Genomic DNA, 18,062 nt, shown 5'->3' on the forward strand with positions numbered 1-18,062 from the left:
ATAATTCCCAAAAAGCCTCTCAGAAAAATAATTCCTACTTGTTCAAAGTAGCTTAGAGCAGGATCAGGCCATGGAGATGACATGATTTTGAAGTGGGGTTGTGAAAAGGACAAGGCCCAAGGCTATTCCTCTGATGGATCCAAGGGGCTTGGCACTGGGGAAAAGGATCTTCTTGTCAAGAACAGGGTATCCGGTAATGGTGGGAGGTCCCCTGCCCCTATTTGGCCATTTCTGTCCTGCCTTCCCTGGCTAGGCAAGCACAGGCTCCAAGGACCTTATCTGCCAGGGACAGTCCTAACCAAATCACAAGTGGCAAAGAAAAGCAGATGTCAACTTCCTAGTGTCTGATACCGACCCAACCAGGAATCAAGTCAGGCTGGTTTTGTTCCGTTTCTGAAGCCAGCTGAATTCAAATGTCTCCCAAGCAACTACTACTGATTCAGCCACCCATGGAGTCCAGTTGGGGCTGAGTTATGCTCCACTAACCCACAGCAGACCAGCAACATTCTATCTTTGAGCTGCTTAAGAAACACACAAAGGATACCAGCCAGTGGTCCAAGAGCAGACCAGAATCCCCACGCATCTACGCAGTAAGTAACAAGTCCCAGCAACTCCTGAAGATAGATGTGGAAAGGGTGACTTTACCATGGGGTTCGAGTGTTTAGCTAAGAGAGTATAAAGGGGTCCCTAACTCATTCTTTAAAAAAAAAAAAAAAAAGGATTGTCTTTCAAACAAAAAACCCTGCGATTTTAATCAGAATTAAAGGAGGATGTAAATTAAAAGGCCTTCTATTTGCATGTACAGCAATGCAGATGCACAGGCCCGCCCTGGTGGAGGACCCAGATGCAGGGAGCAAATATTCAGGTTATGTGGCTAAGAGTCGCAGCAACTACTGTTAGTGATACTAGGCTTGCTGCAGGAGGATGTCACGCTGAGAAAGGGAGGTGACTACGAGCAGAAAAAGTACTCTCACTGTTCCAGCTTCCAGCCCAGTCCCAGCAGAATGAATGCATTTTGAAATCACTCCACATTCACATGTGCTGAGAAGGTTGTTAGTGGTCCCTCATCCAGGCAAAGCAGACCCAAGATGGTGCCGAGTGCAGACTGCAGACATTCTTGTGCTTTCCTCTCACGGCTGGAACTATCTGGGCTTTGCGCCCTGGTCCAGTGCTACGTGTCAGCCCCCTCAACATGCCTGTGGCTCTGACACAGGGGGCTGAATTAACTTGCCTCTGTTCAAATACACGGACTTGCTGAGGCTGTCTTTTGTTAGTACTGATGCACAGGGACAGAAAAAGGCTGCAACTGAAAGACTAGAATCCTGCAAAAGCTGTGAGCAGCAATAATTTGCAGTACTGATCATAGGAAATTCCTCCTTTGGGGGAAAAAAATTCTCTTTCCTATTAGAGCAACATAACGGAGAAGTGACATCTGTCCCAAGGCCATTCCATGGAAAATGGTAGCTGCTGGTAATTAGTGAGGCTAGTCCAGAAGCAAGCCTCCTTCTGACATTGGTCACTGAAAACAGCTCACTATAAACGGGGTGTCTTGCAGCATTCAATTCTATCGTGCTACAAATAGAGAATGCAAAAATACGGTGAAAGTAGGAGTGCATACATAGTTCTTTTCATGGGTGCCAGACAGGCTAAGGCTTTCATATAAAAATATTCCTCACTTTCCTTGTCCTGTTTAGGAAGCAGTCCAGTTGGCATACCACGAATAGGTCACACATAGGAAATGGCCTATTTTGACCAACTGGATTTGTAATTTTCCAAACTGGATTCTGTCCAGCACTTTTCTAGACTAATGGAAATTTTCCTCCTCATCTGACCCCAGCCATCTGAGCCAAAGACAGGTTCCCTCTCCTAAGAGGACACAGGTTGGATTCCAGAAAAAAATCCTGGAGTCATGCCAAGAGCAGAGTAGCGAAGCTCCCTCCATCCATTCTCCATGTCACGCAGACTGTATTCCTAATGAAAAACTTCCCCTACTCACATCTATGGGATGGAGTGGAACAAAGCAGTTGATGAGGAATTGAGGCAGGCGCTCCTAAGATGGAGGGAGGTGGAGAGCAGGGCTGTGGAAAAGAATTTTCCATCTGACCTGCTGCTTTCCATAGCTAATTTATACAATATTCACAAATCCTAATGGACTCTGAGTCAGTTCTAGAAAAGTTGGACAGAAAGAGCTAAAGAGCAGCATGCGTTTCTCTCCTATAAAGACACTTTCACTTTCGCAAGTCCAAATACTGAGGCACACACCAACGGTGGACAGCCTGCAGGAGCTTCCTGAAATTATTTACAATTCCAAATGGATCACCAGCTGCAGAATTACACAGGGACCTTATTTGGGATAAAGTGTTAAAAAGTGAATGACAAGCATTTTTTTTTTTTTTTTTCCTGAAGTAGAAAGAGACAGAGGGCAAGAGACGGAAGAGATGGAAGGAGGAGTGGGAGAGGCCAAAGGGGTCGGCATCCCCTTCATCCAGCTTGGCCAGTAGTATGGGCCATTCTCAAAAAGCCACTGCTCTTTGGAGCCACTCAAGGGGTTCACAGTGGCTCCCTCCTGAGGCGGTGGCAGTGGGCCCACAGCAGCTACACTGGAACCACAGCGCACATGTGGGGATGTGGGCAGCCTCCTGGATCACTCAGGGACAGTGTGGACTCAGGGCCCACCCCCTGCTGGGGCTCTGGATGGGCCTCACTGGTGCATAGGAGAGGGAAATGATAAGAGGAAATGGCTTCTGACTAGGCCTTTCCAAGTGCATCTAATGTTTTCAGCTTAGATGATTTGATAGCAGGTGTTGTAATCCTGAGGGGGAAATGGGTGGTGAGGGACACTGCTACTCAAAGCCCTTGGGTTCCAAGATGGCCTTATCAAAGGAATATAATATGAGCCTTGTGGGCACTGCCTCACCGACCACTGGCGGCTGGTTGTGCTGGTTTTACTTGGCTCAAGGGCTGCTGGAAGGATTTGCTGCTACAAAGGCCTGCATGGCCCATATAGAAACCCATCCATCCGCAGGTGGGGGTGTGGCTTTAAAGACCTGCTCTTAGTTCCCTTCTTTACCCTCCTGCTTGACATGGAGATGAGACTCCAGGAGAGAGAGTGTAATGGAGTTAGTAAGAGACCCTCATGAAGTTTCTTGAGGCAAACCCGCAGGCTCATCCACTCCTCTTCTCTCGGCAGGGGGTAGTGTCAAAGTGCTTTGGTTGTCACAAGACCCAGACACCCAGGTTCCCAGCTTGGCTGGCCCAAGAGTTCTTCATGAGGCAAAAGAAGTGGCAGCTGGTGTCCTAGGTAGAGAGCAGCCAATACAGACACCGCTTGTGTTCCTCCTGGCTCCACACGGATGTCGTGTCCAGCAACAGTCTGATCCTTGTGGTAAGCTATACAATGTTCTCTGCCCCAGGAAGGGGCCCCTGAGGGGGTCCACGGTCCTGCTTACTATGCAATTGGGCCAGCTGTAGAACTGGCATGTTGCACAAGGGACATACTTTACGAACCTCCAGCCACTTAATAAGGCACCTGCAGAAGGAGACACCACAGGGGAAGACATCAGTCCTATGCTCATGGCACGGCTGTTTTGCTGAACATCTCCATATCTGTCACCCAGACAATGTCTACTGTATGGTCCAAGGAGCTCCCCTACTAGGTGGTGAATGGATGTCACCCCCTGGAGAGGGAGAAGAGACAGAGGGAAGGAGAGGGGAGAGGCCAAGGGGTCAGCAATCCCCTCCTCCTTCTAGAGCCTCCCATCTTCCACGTGTGAAGCCACAGATAGTATGTGATACCCTCAGTTGCCCATGACTCCTTACAAGAACAAAGTACACTGAGGAGGGACATAAGAAGTAGGAAAATAAAATTTTCTAACAGAAATACAAAACAAAAAGTTGTAAGAGAATGAGAAATATTAATATGTCTGCAGAAAGTGGGAGGAGAGGGCCCCACACTACCATTTATATCCAGACTTCATTTATTTTGATTTTAAATAACTATGGTTTTGATTTAAATAAGTTTTTAGGAGATGGAGGCTCTCACTGGAAAGTTCCAGCTAAATAGCTGTTTATTGCTTGGGCTCCAACTGTAGACCCATTTGGCTCTCTGCCCATAGTTCTGACGTGGTGGTCACGTTCCACCACTCTGCTGTCTCCTAATGTCACGCACACACACACACATTCCGCCTGTAGGGTGCTGTCAGCTTTCTGCATTACAGACCAATCATGAAGCCATCAAGCTTGTCTGGCACTGCCCTAAAACCCAAAAGAAGTTGGTCGATGTGCCTCAAACTCGGGTCCCATTAAACAATTCCATACCAATACTCACTTTCTGTGGAAGGCGTGCTTACATGGGCAAATCCCCAACTCATCTCGAGGCTTGAAGTCTTCTAGGCACACTGCACAGAGCTGAAAGACAAATGCACAAATGAAGCCAAGTGTCTGTTAAGTACCCTCCCAGGTACAAAGTAGAGTGCAGGCTCCTAAGACTCAACCATTTGAAGGGACTCATGAGACTCTTATCTTAAAAAAAAAAAAAAAAAAAAAAAGGAATGAATAAATGAATGAAAAGAAACAGGCCCAAATAGATGAGTCTCCTGCTCTTCCTGTCCCACATCTTCAAGGAGGTGGGCAGATGGGAGAAGACAGAAAGCAAGAGGCAGCTGCCTTTACTTCAGTGCATCAGAAGTGTGGGACTGAGGGAGGGTTACTCTCACATCTGCCAGCTTAACCTGCTGTCCCTTTCCTGGTGTGCCAAAGGACTGAGGCTCCCTGGGTTCTCCACCTTGTCAGCAGCACAGCCTGGCTCCCAAGCACTCACTGAAAGGGACTGCTCAAGGCCTGGCAATCTTTTCTCCTGTTTTTGTGGTACAGCTTGCAGTAACACGCTATTTATAGTTCCTGGGGCCTCCCACTTTGGCACTGTCCCTCTGTCAGTGTCTTTGTCATATAAAAAGTTACTGAAGACTCAGTTAACTCTTGAACATGTGCAGATGGGACCAGGACTGCTCTCAGGCGATGATTAGTCTCCATGGCTTGGAGAGAGGCCTTTGCCTTCGTACCCAGGGGCTGGGTTCCAACACTGTTTCCTGGGCATTCACCAGGGCCCGTGGATACCACGTGTCACCACACTGACCCATTTTACAGATGAGTAAACAGAAGCTCAGGAAAATAATGTTGCTTGAGGCCATTTAGTTGGAGAGTGGCCAGGCCTGGCTGGGGACCCAGCTCTGTTGCACTAATGTGCTACTGTGCCATTTCTTTCTCCTGCCCAGTGGTTGAACTCCTTCCTCCCTACTTGCTTCCCTGTCCATTCCCAAGGATCCCGGTTCAGGCCATCACCATTTCTAGCCTGGACTGTTGATGGCTTTGCTGTCACTAGTTTCTTAACCTATAACACGTAACCCAGTCTTCTTAGGTTATATAACATCATCTAGGCAGGACATGTGGCTCTTGGTGCCCAGTGAACAGTGCCATGTTGGTTTTTAAACATCCTTGCTGAGGTAGCTTTCAGGGCCTTGTGTGTACGACAGACAGGATCTTCACAGGAGGAGGAGAATGGATAACTGTGCTCTGTTGGACTCAGCATCCCTACCAAGATGGCAGGGGAGCAGGGAGGAGAGCAGGATAGGTGGCTGGCCTTGGCTCAGACACACTAGCTGTGTGGCCTCTGCCCTCAAGATTCCTCACAGAGCTCTGTTCCTTCATTTGTACAATAAGGACATGACCTGCCCCACCCCACACAGGGCTGTCATCAGCTCAGCTTGGAGGGCAGGGCTAAGGATACATACAGTAAGGCGGTCTACCAATGCCAGTTGTTTTTACTGATGTCTACATTTTATAATGGAAGTACTGTTTTCAAGCCCATTTTTGTTTTCTGAAGGGAGGTTGAGAATAAGCTGTGCTTTGGTAAAGGTAAGAATCCAGCAGTTTCAGCCTAGTGGTATCTTTTTGGGCCTCAGCTTCCCACCTGTAAAGAGGGAATGATGCTCCCATCTCCTAGACTGTGTGATTGGCCCTCTGGCCTTCAACAGCCAGTTTTCCTCTCAGCCCCACCTTCCGAAACAGGGTCAGGACTGTCCTCTGGAGATTTAGCACTGATCCTATTGACGCACAGGTTGGATGAGTTGCTTATTTTTATTCACTTATTTTTCCAGGACCCAAAATTAGATTAGTAGTCTTTCCAAAATGGAGTTTGTTTCTTTTTTTTTTTTTTCTTTTGGAAACGGAGTCTTGCTCTGTCGCCAGGCTGGAGTGCAGTGGTGTGATCTCAGCTCACTGCAACCTCCGCCTCCTGAGTTCAAGTGATTCTTCTGCCTCAGACTCCTGAGTAGCTGGGACTACAGGCGCACGCCAACCATACACAGCTAATTTTTTATATTTTTAGTAGAGACGGGGTTTCACCATGTTGGTCAGGATGGTCTTGATCTCTTGACCTTGTGATCTGCCTGCCTCAGCCTCCCAAAGTGCTGGGATTACCGTCATGAGCCACCGTGCCCAGCCCTAAAATGGAGTTACTATTAATGGTATAATGTGCTATTATGTTCTGAATAAACAAATCCTAAAACTATAGCCACCTGAGAAAAAACAAGATAAACTCCGACACGTTAAATGCTAAAGGTGGCCAAAGTCAATGGCAATCACAAAAAGAGAAAAGCCTCAGATGACTTCCTAGAAGTTCCCTGAGAGCCAAACTCATTTTACAACTTTCCTTTACAGATATTTTGCAAATAAACTTTCATTTCCAGTATTCAATGAGATTGTTTCTCCAGTGTGACTTCCCATCACCATTAAAAAATTGAGATACAATTAATGTACTATAATATTCACTCCTTTAAGTAATATTACAATTCGCAGGTTTTAGGTATAGATTTGTGCAGCCATCTTTACAATCTAATTCCAGAACATTTGCATCAAATGCCACCCCCACCCCCAAAAAAAGCCCATATTCATAGGCAGTCACTCCCCATTCTCCCCTTTCTCCAATCTCTGGCAACCAACCGCTAATCTACTTTCTTTATTGATGGATTTGTCTACTCTGGACATTTCATATAAATGGAACCATACAATATGTAATCTTTCGTGTCTGGCTTCTTTCCCTTAGCATAATGTCTTCAAGGTTCATCTACATTGTAACATATATCAGTACTTCATTGATTTTCGTGGCTGAATAATATTCCATTGTATGTATGTAATGCATTTTGTTTACCCATTTATTGGGTAAACAATAAAAAAAAAGTGTTGATTGCCACTTGGGTTGTTTCTACCTTTTGGCTATTGTGGACAATGCTGCTATAAACACTGGTGTATAACTATCTGGCTGAGTACTTGTTTACATTCTTTTGGGTATGTATCAAGAAGTGGAATTTGCTGGGTCATATAGTAACTCTATGTTTACCTTTTTGAGGAGCTACAAAACTGATTTCCAAAGTAGCTGTACCATTTCATTCCTATCAGCAGTACGTGTGGGTTGTAATTTCTCCATATCATCACCAATACTTATTCTTGTCTTTTTTTATTATAGTTATCTTAATGGGTGTAAATGGGTCATTTCCTTAATGACTAATGATGCCATGCTTATTGACCACCACATATCTTCGATGGAGAAATGCCTATTAAGTCCTTTGTCAATTTATTAGTTGGCTTATTTTTCTTTTTATTATTAAGTGGTAAGAGTTCTTTATATATTTTAGACTGAACTCCCGTATCAGAGAGCCAACTAATTTTGACAAAGGTGCAAAAAGCATTTCAATGGCAGAAAGAAAGCCTTTTCAACAAATGATGTTAGAGCACTGCACATTCATAGACATTAAAAACATAGGCAACCTAAGCAGAAACACAACCAAAGCACAACCTAAGCAAAGCAATCAAAGGAAAAAATGGATAAACTGGACTTGATCAAATTAAAAAACTTTCTTTCTGCAAAGGACCCGTTAGGATGAAAAGACTGGGAGAAAATATTTGCAGACCTTTTTATTTTGCAGGCTTATTACTGAGTTCTAAGAGTTCTTTATACATTTTAAATACCAGACCCTTATCAGATATAAGACTTGTGAATAGTTTCTCCCTGTGGGTTGCCTTCACTTTCAGGATAATGTCCTTTGAAGCACAAAAGTTTTTAATTTTTTTTTTTTGAGACAGTCTTGCTCTGTCACCCAGGCTGGAGTGCAGTGGTGCCATCATAGCTCACTGCAGCCTCAATCTCCTCATCTCAAGCAATCCTCCAGCTCCTCAAGCCTCAACCTCCCAAATAGCTGGGACTACAGGCACACACCACCACACCCAGATAATTTTTTTTTTTTTTTAAGTACAGACAAGGTCTCCTCACTATGTTGCCCAGGCTGGTCTCGAACTCCTGCACTCAAGCAATCTTCTCGTCTTGGCCTCCCAACATGTTGGGATTATAGGAGTGAGCCATGGCTGGCCTGATGAAGTTTAACTATTTTTTCTTAGCTTGCTTGTGCTTTAGATGTCATATCTAAGAACCACTGCCCAATCCACAGCTATGAAGATTTATACATCTATGTTTATTTCTTCTTTTTGTTTTTTAGAGACAGAGTCTTGCTATGTTGCCCAGGCTGGTCTCAAATTCCTGGACTCAAGGGAGCTTCCCCCTCAGCTGGGATTACAGGCATGTGCCATGACACTGGGCTCACCTATGTTTATGTCTGAGTGTTTTATAATATTAGCTGATACATTTAGTTCTTTAACTTTTGAGCAATCTTTGTATATAGTATAAAGTAGATGTCTAAATTTATTCTTTTGCATGTAGATATCCAGTTGTCCCAGCACCACTGATTGAAAAGACTATTTTTTTCCCACTGAATTGTCTTGGCACCCTTGTTGAAAATCAACTGACCATAAATGTTTGAATTTATTTTTGGACTTGCAGTTCTATTCCACTGATCTATATAGCTATCAATATACCTATGTCACGCTGTATTAAATACTGTAGCTTTGTATAGTAAGTTTTGAAATTGGGAGGTGTGAGTTCTCTAACTCTGTTCTTCTTTTTCAAGATTCTTTTGGCTATTCTGGATCTTTTACATTTCCATGTGAATTTTAGAATTCATATGCTTGTCAATTTGTGCTTAAAAAGGGCAGATGGGATTTTGAAAAAGATGATATTTGGTAAATACTTTGGATACTACTGCCAGCTTACCAATATTAAATTTTCTAACCAATGAACATGGGATGTCATCCCATTTATTTAGGTTTTATTGTGTTTTCAATGTTTTATAGTTTTCAGCATATAAATCTGGGCTTCTGTTGTTAAATTTATTCCTAGGTATCTTATTATTTTTGATGCTATTGCAAATGAATTTTTTTTTTTTTTGAGATGGAGTTTTGCTCGTTGCCCATGCTGGAGTGCAATGGTGTGATCCCAGCTCACCGCAACCTCTGCCTCCTGGGTTCAAGCGATTCTCCTGCCTCAGCCTCCTGAGTAGCTGGGATTACAGGCATGTACCACAATGCTGAGCTAATTTTGTATTTTTAGTAGAGACAGGGTTTCTCCATGTTGGTCAGGTTGGTCTCGAACTCCGGACCTCAGGTGATCCGCTCTCCTCGGCCTCCCAAAGTGCTGGGATTATAAGTGTGAGCCACCATGCCTGGCCATAAATGAAATTTTCTTAATTGCTAGTGTGTAGGTTTAACTAGTTTTTGTATATTGATCTTATATCTAGGAAACCTATTGAACTCATTATTAGCTCTCACAGTTTTTTTTTTGTTCTTTTCTTTTTTTTTTTTTTTTGAGACAGAGTCTCACTCAGTCACCCAGGCTGGAGTGCAATGGCATGATCTCTGCTCACTACAACCGCTGCCTCCTGGGTTCAAGCGATTCTCCCATCTCAGCCTCCTGAGTAGCTGGGATTACAGGCACCCACCATCATGCCTGGCTAATTTTTGTATTTTAGTAAAGTCGGGGTTTCACCACGTTGGCCAGGCTAGTCTTGAACTCTTGACCTCAGGTGATCTGCCCGCCTTGGCCTCCCAAAGTGCTGGGATTACAGGCATGAGCCACCGCACTCAGCCTCTCAGTTTTTTTTTTTTTATTTAGTATTCTATAATATTTATAAAGTCATGTCATCTGCAAATAGACAGTTTTACTTCTTTCCCATCTGAATGCCTTTTATTATTTTTTCTTAACTGCCCTGGCTAGACCCTTGAGTAACAAGTTGATAAAATTGATAAGAGCAGGAGTCCTGTCTTCTTCCTTGTCTAAGAAGGAAAACTTTGTCTTCAACCATTAAGTATAATATTAGCTGTGGGCTTTTTACAGATGCCCTTTATCAGGCTGAGGAAGTTCCCTCTATTTTTAGGTTTATTGAATTATTGAATGCTTTTATCGTGAAAGAAAGCTGGGTTTTGTCAAAGGCTTATACTGTATCTACTGAGATGACCATGTCTTTTCTTCCCCCATTTATTCTATTAATAAGGTGTATCACATTGACTGATCTACTTATGTTGAACCAACCTTGCATTCCTGGGATAAGTTCCATTTGATTATGGTATATAATCTTTTTTTATATACTGTAGGATTTGCTTTGCTAATATTCTGTTGAGGATTTTTACACTTATATTCATAAGAGATATTGGTTTGGCATTTTCTTTCTTTGTAATATCTTTGTCTGGGTTTGTTATCAGGGTAATACTAACCTCTTAAAAATGAGTTGGGAAGTGTTCCCCAACACTCTTGTCTTTTTTTTTTTTTTTTTTTTTTAAATAATCTCACTCTGTTGCCAAGGCTGGAGTACAGTGGTGCAATCATGGCTCACTGCAGCCATGACCTCCTCAGGCTCAGGTGATCCTCCCAGTTCAGCCTCCTGAATAGCTGGGATGACAGGCACTGCCATTCCTGGTTAATTTTTGTATTTTTTGTAGAGATGGGGTTTCACCATGTTACCAAGGCTGGTCTTGAACTCCTGGGCTCAGGCAATCTGCCCACTTTTGGCCTTCCAAAGTGCTGGGATTACAGGTGTGAGCCACTGTGCCCAGCCTATCTTGTCTTTTTTTTTTTTTTTTAAGTGAAAGAATGAGTCCTATGATAATGTCAGGCCTGTTGGAAGCTAGGCTAAGAACAGACATTTACTGATTGGTCAGTTTATAGATACTTGAGTTTGTTTTACATATTGAAAGTCAGAAAGGTACTTAATGGGATCTCCAGAAGGCAGAAGAAAGCTGGGTCAAGTCACTCAAAAGTAATTTTTTGCAACTTGGAGAACAGTAGAAGCTTCACATCTGTGGGGGCAGTAGAGGTATCCTGATGTAATGGTTCCAGATGCAAACATCCCCATTCTACACACAGAAGCTAGATGACTTGCCCATTCTATTCAACTTCTCTTTTTTTCTCTAAGTTTTTTTTTTTTTTTTTTTTTTTGAGACAGGTCTTGCTATGTTGCCGGGCTGGACTCCAGGGTGCAAGTGATCCTCCTGCTTCAGCCTACTGAATAACTAGGACTATAGGCACAAACCACTGTGCCTGGCTAGTAAACTTTCTTAAACCTCAATATCTGCAAATGCAAAATAGGGAATAATACTTACCTTGTCTAAATTTGTCAAAGTGTTAGTTCCCTTGCTCCTAATTATATGAAGAAGCAGACATCTTGATAATCTTGTCACCTTTTGTACATGATTCCATGTATATCACACTATTATACCCATAAATAAAACAAGTCCTAGGTAAAAATGACTTTAACTACAGCATGTGTGTTGGAAACAGGCACAATTTTCTAGTACTCACAGAGTGTATGATCTCTAAAATGCCCAAGTAGGAAGGATTTAATAACTTCCAAGTGGTTGACATAGTCTATAAATTTACCTCAGATACAGACTAAGAAGTGGAGAGTCAGGGTGAGAGGAAGACAGTGTCACACAATGAAAATGATCTATAGCTCAGGTGATTCAGCCAAAATGGTTCTTTTCCTTTTCTTTTTTTTCCCCTATTCATTCATTCATTCATTTATTGAGATGGAGTCTTGCTCTGTTGCCAGGCTGGAGTGCAGTGGCGCAATCTTGGCTCACTGAAACCTCTGCCTCCCAGGTTCAACCGATTCTCCTGCCTCAGCCTCCTGAGTAGCTGGGACTACAGGTACCCACCACCAAGCCCAGCTAATTTTTTGTATTTTTAGTAGAGACGGGGTTTCCCCATGTTGGCCAGGATGGTCTCAATCTCTTGACCTCGTGATCCGCCCACCTCAGCCTCCCAAAGTGCTGGGATTGTAGGTATGAGCCACCACACCCGGCCTTTTTTCATCCATCCATCCCATCTATCTATCTATCTATCTATCTATCTATCTATCTATCTATCTATCTTAGAGACAGGTTCTTATCTATCTATCTATCTATCTATCTATCTATCTATCTATCTATCTATCTATCTATCTATCTATCTATCTTAGAGACAGCCTCTCACACTGTTGCCCAGGCTGGAGTGCAGTGGCATGATCATGGCTCACTGAAACCTTGACCTCTGAGCTCAAGCGATCCTCCTGCCTCAGCCTCCTGAGTAGTTGGGACTACAGGCATGCACCACCACACCTGGCTAATTTTTAAAATTTTTTGTAGAGAAGAGGTCTCACTATGTTGCAGTCTGGTCTTGAACTCCTGGGCTCAAACGATCCTCCTGTCTGAGCCTCCTAAAGTGCTGGGATTACAGCTGTGAGGCCACTGCACACGTCCAGTTTTCTTTTTAGATAATCATTCTGTGACAGTGGTGGTGGGCATTCATTATTATACCTTTCCTTGAATACTTATAAGGATATCACATCGTCTGCAGAGGCAGCAATTCTGGTTCAGAGATGTCATTTAAGGCTAGAATCCTTGAGAGCTAGTATAGCAACTTAAAGATGGTTTTGCCACTCAGGATAAATTTGGCTTTCTTGTTCCAAACTGAAGTACAGCAGGCAGCTTCAGTGGCCCTTCTGTGCTCACGTGCTTGCCCCATTACTGACTGTACTTGTCTCACTGACTAATGACTTTCTCTCCTGTGGTATCTGTGCTCCTGGAGGGAAGGGAGGGACTATACTCTGACAAATCAATCTTGAGGGTCTGGCACACTGTTGGCTCCCTATAAATGCTTTGGATTTTTAAAAGATGTTTTAACAATTTTAATCTGTGACCAACTTCAGCTGAACTCCAGGTATTTGTATACTGATTCAAAAATAAATTTAGGAGCCAGGCATGGTGGTTCATGCCTATAATCCCAGCACTTTGGAAGGCTGAGGTGGGTGGATCGCCTGAGGTCAGGAGTTCGTGACCAGCCTGGCTAACATGGTGAAACCCTGTCTCCATTAAAAATATAAAAAATGAGCCAAGCATGGTGGTATATGCTTGTAATCCCAGCTACTTGGGAGGTTGAGGCAGGAGAATCGTTTGAACCCCGGAGGCGGAGGTTGCAGTAAGCCGAGATTGTGCCACTGCACTACAGCCTGGGTGACAGAGTAAGACCCTTGTCTCAAAATAAATAAATAAATGTAGGAATGTGATTTATAAGAAGACTGATCAATAATCCTAGAAAGACCAAGCGGATTGAATCTCCTATATAAGAAAGGGACAAAACAGAACTCACATAGCCAGAGCCACTTTCTCACTGCAGCAAAAGGAAGGGGATGAGCCTATGAGGAGGTGAGGAGAAAGAAGAATAAGGAAGCAATGTCTTTAATGCCACTCCACACAAGGGGCACTCCAATAGAGTTACTTTGTGTAGTCTTTTTCTACAGAAAGCAGGGCAGAGCAGGGCCACAGGGTGTTGCCACATGAATCATCTCCAATAATGAGATGACACATATGTCAGAATTATACAACAAAGGTCTTTTGTTTAAGGTCTTTATAACAATGCTCAAATGAGCAATCATGAATGCTCTTGAAATAAATGCTAAAACAGATATTATTAGCAAAGGTATAGAGGATATAAGGACAAAGTGAATGAAAATTTTATTTTATATGTATTTTTGAGACAGAGTCTTGCTCTGTCACCCTGGCTAGACTGCAGTGGCACAATCTTGGCTCATTACACCCTCGACTTCCCAGGCTCAAATGATCCTCCCATCTCATGAGTAGCTGAGACTACATGCGCACACCACCACACCTGGCTAATTTTTGTATTTTCTTTTGTAGAGATGGGGTTTCGCCATGTTGCCCAGGCTGGTCTTGAACTCCTGAGCTCATGCAATCCTTCCGCCTTGGTCTCCCAAAGTGTTAAGATTACAGCCGAGAGCCATCATGTGCAGCTAAATGAAAATTTTAGAACTAAAACAGAATAATCACAATAAAAAAACTTAAAGGATGGGCTCAACAGCAGAATGGAGGGGATAGAGGAAAGAATCAGTGAACTAGAAGACAGAACATTGGAAATTAGTCTAAACAACAGAGAAAAATTACTGAAAAGAAATTCTCAAGGACTTGTGTAACAACAACAAAGGGTCTAACATTTGTGTCACTGGAGTTCTGGGAGAGAGAAAGAGTGAAATGCAGAAAAAACATTTAAAGAAATAATAGCTGAAAACTTCCCATGCTTGGCAAAAGTCAAACCTATATATTCATGAAGCTGAGTAAACTGCAAATAGGATAAATCCAAATAAATCCATGCCCAGACATATCATAAATTGCTGAAAACTAAAGAAAAAGAAAAAAGTCTTAAAAGCAGCCAGAGAAAGTGATACATTACTGATAAGGGATGAATGATTCAAGTGACCTGATTTCTCATCAGAAATCATGGAGGGCCAGAAGGAAGAGGCATAAGAACTGTCAACCTGGAGTTCATATACAAGAATATTCTTCAGGAATGAAGGTGAAATAAAAACATTCTCAGATGAAGGCAAACTAACAAAATTCATAGCCAGAAGACCTGCTTTAAGAAAATTACTAAAGGAGGCCAGGCACGGTGGCTCATGCCTATAATCCCAGCATTTTGGGAGGTCAAGGCGGGTGGATCACAAGGTCAGGAATTCAAGACCAGCCTGGCCAATAAGGTGAAACCCCGTCTCTACTAAAAATACAAAAATTAGCTGGGCGTGGTGGTGGGTGCCTGTAATCCCAGCTACTCAGGAGGCTGAGGCAGGAGAACTGCTTGAACCCAGGAGGTGGAGGTTGCAGTGAGCCAAGATTGTACCACTGCACTCCAGCCTGGGCAGCAGAGTGAGACTCCATCTCAAAAAAGAAAAGAAAAAGGTGGAAATACACATACCATGCAAACAATCAAAAGGAAGCTGGAGTGGCTATATTAACATCAGAAAAATATTTCCGTTTTTTTTTTTTTTTTTTTTTTTTTTGAGGTAGGGTCTTGCTCTGTCACCCAGGCTGGAGTACAGTGGCACAATCTTGGCTCACTGCAGCCTAAACCTCTTGGGCTCAAGCAATCCTCCCACCTCAGCCTCCCAAGTAGCTGGGACTATACATGTGTGCCACCAGGCCCAGTTAATTTTTTTTTTTTCATAGAGATGAGATCTCACTGTGTTGCCCAGGCTGATACTGGACTCCTGGGCTCAAGCAATCCTCCCACCTCAGCCTCCCAAAGAGTTGGGATTACAAGTGTGAACCACCGTGTCCAGCCTGGACATATATATATATATGTGTGTGTGTGTGTGTATATATATATATATATATATATATATATTTGTTGTTGTTGTTGTTGTTTTTGAGACAGAGTCTTGCTCTGTTCCCCAGGCTGGAATGCAGTGGCGTGATGTTGGCTCACTGCAAGCTCCGCTTCCCGGGTTCACGCCATTCTCCTGCCTCAGCCTCCCGAGTAGCTGGGACTACAGGTGCCTGCCGCCACACCCGGCTAATTTTTTGTATTTTTAGTAGAGACGGGGTTTCACCATGTTAGCCAGGATGGTCTCGATCTCCTGACCTCATGATCTGCCTGCCTCGGCCTCCCAAAGTGCTGGGATTACAGGCGTGAGCCACTGCGCCTGGCCAATATATTTTTCGAGACAGAGTCTCACTCACTCTGTTGCCCAGGCTGGAGTGGAGTGACGCAATCTCAGCTCACTGCAAGCTCTGCCTCCCAGGTTCATGCCATTCTCCTGCCTCAGCCTCCCTAGCTGGGACTACAGGTGCCCGCCACCTTGCCTGGCTAATTTTTTTGTATTTTTAGTAGAGATGGGGTTTCACCATGTTAGCCAGGATGGTCTTGATCTCTTGACCTTGTGATCCACCTGCCTCGGCCTCCCAAAGTGCTGCGATTACAGGTGTGAGCCACCACGCCTGGCCTGGATAAATATTTCAAAGCAAAGGAATTTACCTGGGATGGAGATTTTTTTTTTTTTTCTTTTTTTTTTGAGCTGGAGTCTCACTCTGTCGCCCAGGCTGGAGTGCAGTGGTGTGATCTCAGCTCACTGCAAGCTCCACCTCCCAGGTTCACTCCATTCTTCTGCCTCAGCCTCCCGAGTAGCTGGGACTACAGGCACCCGCCACTATGCCTGGCTAATTTTTTTGTATTTTTTTTTAGTAGAGACAGGGTTTCACCATTTTAGCCAGGATGGTCTCAATCTCCTGACCTCGTGATCTGCCCGCCTCGGCCTCCCAAAGTGCTGGGATTACAGGCGTGAGCCACCGCGCCCAGCCGATCTTTTTTTTTTTTTTTTGAGACGGAGTTTTGTTCTTGTTGCCCAGGCTGGTGTGCAATGGCATGATCACAGCTCACTGCAACTTTCACCTCCAGGTTCAAGCGATTCTCCTACGTTAGCCTCCCGAGTAGCTGGGATTACAGATGTCTGTCACCATGCCTGGCTCATTTTTGTATTTTTGGTAGAGATGGGGTTTCACCATGTTGGACAGGCTGGTCTTGAATTCCTGACCATAGGTGATCCGTCTGCCTTGGCCTCCCAAAGTGCTGGGATTACAGGCATGAGCCACCCTGCCCAGCGAGAGACTTTGACAAAAGGGTCAGTTCACCAAGAAGATATTTAATGTGTATACACCTAACAACAGAGCTTCAAATGAATAAATAAATAAATAAATAGACATAATATATTCACAGGTCAAAATACTCACCATGGTAAAGGTCAGCTCTCTCCAAACACATTTATAGATTTAATGTAATATAAATCCCAGCAGGATTTTTTTTTTTTTTTTAAAGATACAGATGAGCTGATGCTACAATTTACATGGAAGGGTAAAGGAACCAGACTAGCTAAAACAATTTTGGAAAAGAATGAAGTTGGAAGAATCACACTACCTGATTTTAAGATTTACTATAAAGCTATTAATAATCAAGACAGTGTGGTACTGATGAAGAAACAGACACACACAAATCCAGAGAATATAATGGAGAATCCAGAAATACAGTCACAAAAAATATGGCTATTTGATTTTTGAAAAAGGTGCAAAAGAATTTCAATGGAGAAAGCAACTCACCATAACCAAAGCTGGGGATACTATGGTGAAAAAAATCCAAGACTATATACAAATGACCAGCAAAACAGGAATTGGTGGGTGTAGTTGGTTACTAACTCTGATACATACTGATGCAACACACAATGTACGTATTCAGGACAAAGTTTCTAAACTAATAGGTCAAACAAACAAGGAAGACTTGTTCTGGATTAACCTGTTAAAAATTTAATCTTTTCATTTATGGTCATCAAAAAGACTCCAAATGAGAAACAGACCACCTTCTATTACTTCATGTTAATTTTGGCCATGTGTCAAAATTAACTTCTGGGAAAAGTAAAAAATCAAACAGTGGCCAGGCCCCGAGGCTCACGCCTGTAATCCCAGCACTTTGGGAGGCCGAGGCGGTGGATTACTTGAAGTCAGGAGTTCAAGACCAGCCTGGCCAACATGGTGAAACCCCATCCCAACTAAAAATACAAAATTTAACTGGGTGCGGTGGCGCATGTCTATAATCCCAGCTACTCGGGAGGCTGAGGCAGGAGAACTGCTTGAGCCCAGGAGGTGGAGTTTGCAGTGAGCCAAGATTACGCCATTGCACTCCAGCCTGGACAACAGAGTGAGACCCTGTCTCAAAAAAAAAAAAAAAAAAAATCGAACAGTAATTAATGCTTCAGTTTAATCCAAAGTTAGGTCTAAAATGCTATTAAACAGAAATATATAAACTC

The 18,062-nt window shown here is 43.4% G+C and overlaps 2 protein-coding genes across 4 annotated transcripts in view; both read right to left on the bottom strand.

The window, feature by feature from the left end:
- Positions 1 to 726: 726 nt before the first annotated feature.
- RNF24 (ring finger protein 24) overlaps positions 727 to 18,062 on the bottom strand; it is a 93,025-nt gene continuing 75,689 nt past the window's right edge. For all 3 annotated transcript variants that reach the window (XM_050745263.1, XM_050745262.1, XM_050745264.1), the window contains 2 exons: positions 4,328 to 4,407; positions 727 to 3,529 (listed from right to left, as the gene is read on the bottom strand). In XM_050745263.1, the coding sequence (XP_050601220.1) occupies positions 3,391 to 3,529; positions 4,328 to 4,407 (219 nt within the window). In that variant the 3' untranslated portion in view covers positions 727 to 3,390. The remainder of the gene's footprint in view (positions 3,530 to 4,327; positions 4,408 to 18,062) is intronic.
- LOC126929138 (uncharacterized) lies at positions 4,531 to 17,982 on the bottom strand. Its single transcript, XM_050745268.1, has 2 exons — positions 16,897 to 17,982; positions 4,531 to 13,260 (listed from the first exon to the last, which is right to left on the bottom strand). Exons 1-2 carry the CDS (start codon positions 16,996 to 16,998, stop codon positions 12,961 to 12,963), a joined length of 402 nt encoding a protein of 133 aa, XP_050601225.1. The 5' UTR covers positions 16,999 to 17,982; the 3' UTR covers positions 4,531 to 12,960.

Source organism: Macaca thibetana, chromosome 10, assembly GCF_024542745.1.
Source record: "Macaca thibetana thibetana isolate TM-01 chromosome 10, ASM2454274v1, whole genome shotgun sequence".
NCBI classification, from domain to species: Eukaryota; Metazoa; Chordata; class Mammalia; order Primates; family Cercopithecidae; genus Macaca; species Macaca thibetana.

Bases quoted from the DNA above. Each gene is read 5' to 3' on its own strand.
- LOC126929138 (XM_050745268.1), bottom strand. From the start codon at position 16,998: ATGGTGAGTATTTTGACCTGTGAATATATTATGTCTATTTATTTATTT. The intron at 13,261-16,896 runs GTGAACTGACCC...CATGTTAGCCAG, and splicing joins ACACATTAAATATCTTCTTG to GCTGGTCACGAACTCCTGAC.